The following is a 5,292-nucleotide window of genomic DNA, read 5'->3' on the forward strand; positions in this document are numbered from 1 at the left end:
AAAAAAAAAAAAAAAAAAAAAAAAAAGAATCAGCATGTATCGAACAAATTAACCCTCAAATAAAATATCAGAGAAAAACAAAATAAATTACTTTAGATCTTTCCAGGTTCTTATTTTCTATTCCATAGATTTCTTGTAGTAGATAACATAAACCGCCAACACACTGTTTTTGTTTAAGAGGTTTTAATACATAACCACTGTCAGAATTTCTCTCAACCATTGCAAATGTGACATGAGAATGACCAATGTGCTCTAGAATGTAAAGTAAATAAACAGATACATTAGTCTGGATAAAAATAAGACAAGAATAGAGGATTAAAGTTATCAGTGGTTAACAATGTTAAGGCACACAGTCTTTTAAGCATTCATCAAGTACTGTGGATGATATAATTATATATAAAAAAAGAATATTTGACAATGGCATGGCTGTGTTTATAAAATAAGCAAAGGTGTGGTTATCTAAGAAGTTCGGCTCTACAACAATGTAGCATACAGAATTTCATAGTACAGCATCTTTGGCAAGTCCCTTCCGTTACAGTTTTGGGCCGACAAATATCTTGTGAGTAGGCTTTAGTAGATGGAAACTTTCCAGAAATCCACCATATATATGTGTGTGTGTGTGTGTGTGTGTGTGTGTGTGAGAGTGAGAGAGTGAGAGAGAGAGAGAGAGAGAGAGAGAGAGAGAAAACACATTTACTATGAATTTTCTTCATGAGTAAAAGAATGAAGAGTATTTATTCTGAGACAAGTGGCCAAGCAAGTGCATGAAATATGTCAGGATAATCTCCTTTATTTTTCTGTGTGACAAGGGAAAGAAAGAGAGAGACGAATATGCTTTTTTTATATAGTTGTTTACTTTCTACAACAAAGGTATTAATTGTAATCTAACTAGATCAAATCTATTTTAGAAGTTTTTAACACAAGCTCTTTGTGCATAAAATATTTATTAATAATTTAATCAGACTGCCAACAGATGAACAATATGCAAATTAGTCTAGCTAGCAAATCTGTACACAAAACCTCATATAGTATGCCCTTCATTTGGAGAGAGAATTCTTTTGATGCCAGCAGAGATAATAATTCCGAAATTTTTCCATCCTGTTCTTATTCTAGCTACTATGTTCTCAAAACACCCACTTGAGTAGTAAAAATTGTCAATTACTTTTAGGGAATCTTCCAAGCATTTGAAGAAATTCATTTTGTTGGGCTGTCGTTGTTGTCTACTCTTGTGCATTTGCTAATTCAAAGTCCTTCTCTGTCAGAATGACTGTGATGCCAGCACATCTTTTGTGCACCCATAGTTTACACTAGGCACAACAAATATAACTGACTCCATTTCTGCATATCAACCATAGCCACTTCCCTAATGGCAATAGAATTTTGTACCACTTCCCTGGTGACAGCAGAATTCTGTCTGTTTTCCTGCTAACTAAAACTTCTTTACTGACCTAGCATAAACTGATGTTGATTTGTTTATTCCCACAGTAAGAAAGCAGCTCAGTAAAACAAAGATCAATAGAGTAAGTGCTGGAGGTCACTACGTTCCACCAAAGCCTTCAAGGCAGTACTCCAGCATAGCCACAGTCCAATGACGAAAACGAAATATAAAAGAATACTGCACTATTTTTACATGTACTTATGATAAATACAACAATACTTCATCGCTCTGAGGTAATTGAAAGAAGGATACAAGGCTGGAGGTTCAAGGCGGGACAATGAGAATTTAAGTACTTTTAATAGAAACACAATACAACAATAATAATAAATGGGATGTGAACAGTCGACCCATTAGTCAACAAGCTGGTACACCATCCATACAATTAGCAACTTAAGATTTCTATGTTGTACCATTCATCATCATTGTCGTTGTTTAGCGTCCACTTTCCTTGCTGGCATGGGTTGGACGGTTTGACTGAGGGCTGGCAAGCCAGAAGGCTGCACCAGGCTCCAGTGTGATCTGGCAAAGTTTCTACAGCTGGATGCCCTTCCTCATGCCAACCATTCCGAGAGTGTAGTGAGTGCTTTTTACATGCCACCAGTATGAGGGCCAGTCAGGCGGCACTGGGAACAACCACACTCAGATGGTGCTTTTTACATGCCAAAGGCACGGGAGCCAGTCAGGTGGCACTGGGAACGACCATGCTCGGATGGTGCTTTTTACGTGCCAATCAAGCGGTACTGTCATCAGCCACGACAACAACTTCACTTGCTTCAACAGGTCTTTGCAAGCGCAGTTTATTGCCCAATGTTCAAAGGGTACTCTTAAATGGGCTGGTTATGCTGCACTGGCATAGGCCACGGTTACAATTATGGTCTCACTTAGATTGCTGGGTCTTCTCAAACACAGCATACCATTGTATATTCAATTTCAAAGTAAGAAATATAGAAGAAAACAGAAACCAAAAGTGAAGAAAGACTGAAGTCATCTATTCTGTAGTGGAAACAAACTGGACTGCAAAAAGTAAACTGATAATAAAAATGAACTTTCAAACATATCTTTGGTTCCTCTCACACAAACACACATACACAAATTTATGAATAATTTATGCATTTCCTAACCTTCTTCTTCCACAATACACTGAATAACAACTGGAATTATTTCTTTATCTGGATTATACTGCCACTAAAAACACAGACAAAATTTAAATGTAAACAAAGTTAAATGGGATAAGAAGAAAACAAAAGAAAAACAAAAATTACCAAATTTATTACAATTGACATTTTAAATACAGGGTGCATAAGATATTTGAGGACAGATATTTATAAAAAAAAAAACAAATATATAATAACAGATAATAACTTTATTTATAAAAAAATAATATGAAGATAAAAATAAATCTTCTTTTCTACAATGTTATTCAATAAAGCCACCGTCAGCTTCAACAACTGCTTCTATATGAGATCTAAATCATCTACATGCTCGAATCAAGTGGTCCTGGTTCATTTTGGACATTACTCTGACTACGGTAGCTTTCAAAGAATCTTTGGTGTTATGGCAGGTTCACTGACCTCTCTCTCAACAATGCTCCACATGTAATAGTCCAATGGATTGAGATCTGGGGAATAGGGAGGCCAAATGTTAGGGGTTATGCGAGCATGAACATTTTCAGCCAACCATTCCTGTGCAGAGTCTTGCTGAAACACATGGCCTTCCATTGCGTACACTGTCTATCCAGGGCTTAATTATTTTCAGGATCTCAATGTAGGCGGCAGAGTTAACTCTGAGGCCTTGTGGAAAGAAGGAGGCATTACATGTCCTTCATTGCTGACAACCCCTAAAACCATGACAGTTGCAGGAAATTTTATATGGAACTTCTGAAGTTGTCAGACAAAGCAAAAGAAAATCACTACATCAAATCTAAAAGGCTTTTAAACTAAAAAAATCCAGCAGAAGATTTAATTTGTTTTTTCTCAAATGAGAAAAACTTCGACCAAGATCAAACAGCTAACAGAAGAAATGACGGATGGTAATGTTCTACCTATTTTTTGTTCAAGGTAGCCAAATGTGTCCTCTCACACCTACCCTGCAATGTCATTTTAGAAATAAGCAATTGCATCGTTGAAGTCTTGAAGTTAAAGATAATGCACAATTAGCTCAAAACAATGTGAATAAATAAGCATTACATTTGACAGAGCAATCTGAATGCTTAAGAGTTAAATAGATAATATCATCTCTAAAACAAGATAGCAGGGAAGGAATAGAACCCAAATGATTTTCATAAAATGAATAAACAAAACTCACTTCATCTTCTGAAAATTTGCTAGGATCAATTACATGAGTTGACTGACAGAATACTTGATTTGCTCCCCTCTTGTAATGATAAGTTTCAGAATTCATTGATGCATCCCGAGGATGATAACTGCAAAGAATTTCAAATAAGGCTGTTTGTAAAAACAATAAAAAGAAAAAACATGAGACGTTAGTCTATCAATAACGAATAAGCAAAAGTGGGGAGGTTTCTATGTGGTCATTTGCCATGTTAAGTTTAGCAGCCAAATCACTCTCGAATCACACTCTACCATCATAAAAAAAAGAAAAGCAGATTTATTCTTTGAGACTAACCAACACCTTGTGAGTGGATTTGATGGACAGAAACTGAAAGAAGCTATATATGTATATATATATATATATATATATATATATATATATGAATGTATGTGTGTGTGTGTGAAAGTTTGTTTACATTCCTGCAACTTAGCAGTTCATCAGAAGAAACCGATAGAATAAGTGCCAGGCTTCAAAAAAAAAAAATACCAAGATTGATCAGTTTGACTAAGCCTTCAATGCAGCGCTCCAGCATGGCCACAGTCCAACGACTGAAACAACTGTAAGGTAAACAATAGTGAAAAAAAGATTGTAAGCAACAAAAAAAAAAAATAACTCACACTAATTGACCATTGTTGATTTCTTCCATTGCAAAATAATAAATAGTAATTGCACATTTTACATCAGAATCGAATGTGAATTCAATATTGTAACGAAAATAATTTAAAGGTGGATCCACATCAGTAGAATCTAGAGGGACTTTTTCAGCATCATTGATACTAGAATGATAAAAGGAAAAATAATAAAAATTAAAACACTATGTCTTATGATGAAGGAAATATCATTAGCAATAAAACCTGATAAAAACTTTATTAATCAAAAAAAAAAAAAACTCAAAAAACAAATTAGTATTCTTCTTAAAGGTAGGCTGAAGTAAATAGTTATATTCATTCATTCGTTTGGTTCTCATTGTGTTTTGTGACACTGGAGGCAACAACAAGACCATTCCCCTTTCTAACACTGAATGTGTCCTTGACAGCTTGTTCCATTGTTAACCTTCTCTGCCTTTTAAGATCTTTTGCTATTGTCTTCTGCCATGTTTCCTTTGGTCAGCCAAGTCTTCTTTTACCTTGGGGAATCCATTGCAAAGCGATCCTGACAACTACAATTTGGTTTATAGTGACAAACTTAACCCAGCCATTTCCATCTCCTTGCTTCAATAGTTTCTCTTATTGGTTTCACTTTAGCTACAGAAACAATATAGTTATATTAAAGGAGATTATTCCTTTTATATTAATTTCTAAAACACAGAGGAAAGAAAAAGAGAACTACTTTGGTTTCAGTTGAGGAGTCTTAAATACGATATGGAAAAGATGTATTTGGAAAAATTTTTTTTATTATAAAGGAGAAATTTCTTACCGTACAAACCGTAGAGTATCCTTACGAATATTAACAAGGCTTTTCAAAGTTTTTGTTGGTTCATTACCTTGGGGCAAAGGATAAGGGAACTGAAAGAAAATTTTATA

General features: G+C 34.9%; 1 protein-coding gene across 5 annotated transcripts in view; it reads right to left on the reverse strand.

The window, feature by feature from the left end:
• The window catches only part of LOC106870686 (probable E3 ubiquitin-protein ligase MGRN1), a 48,465-nt gene that overhangs the window by 31,553 nt on the left and 11,620 nt on the right, over positions 1 to 5,292 (reverse strand). For all 5 annotated transcript variants that reach the window (XR_001409556.2, XR_008265792.1, XM_014916842.2 and 2 more), the window contains exons 3-7: positions 5,186 to 5,274; positions 4,387 to 4,545; positions 3,743 to 3,860; positions 2,560 to 2,623; positions 92 to 252 (exon numbers count right to left, since the gene is read on the reverse strand). Coding sequence is in view for 3 of the 5 variants with exons in the window: in XM_014916842.2 (XP_014772328.1) it covers positions 92 to 252; positions 2,560 to 2,623; positions 3,743 to 3,860; positions 4,387 to 4,545; positions 5,186 to 5,274 (591 nt within the window). In the remaining 2 variants the exon portion in view is untranslated. The remainder of the gene's footprint in view (positions 1 to 91; positions 253 to 2,559; positions 2,624 to 3,742; positions 3,861 to 4,386; positions 4,546 to 5,185; positions 5,275 to 5,292) is intronic.

Source organism: Octopus bimaculoides, chromosome 17, assembly GCF_001194135.2.
Source record: "Octopus bimaculoides isolate UCB-OBI-ISO-001 chromosome 17, ASM119413v2, whole genome shotgun sequence".
Lineage (NCBI taxonomy): Eukaryota > Metazoa > Mollusca > Cephalopoda > Octopoda > Octopodidae > Octopus > Octopus bimaculoides.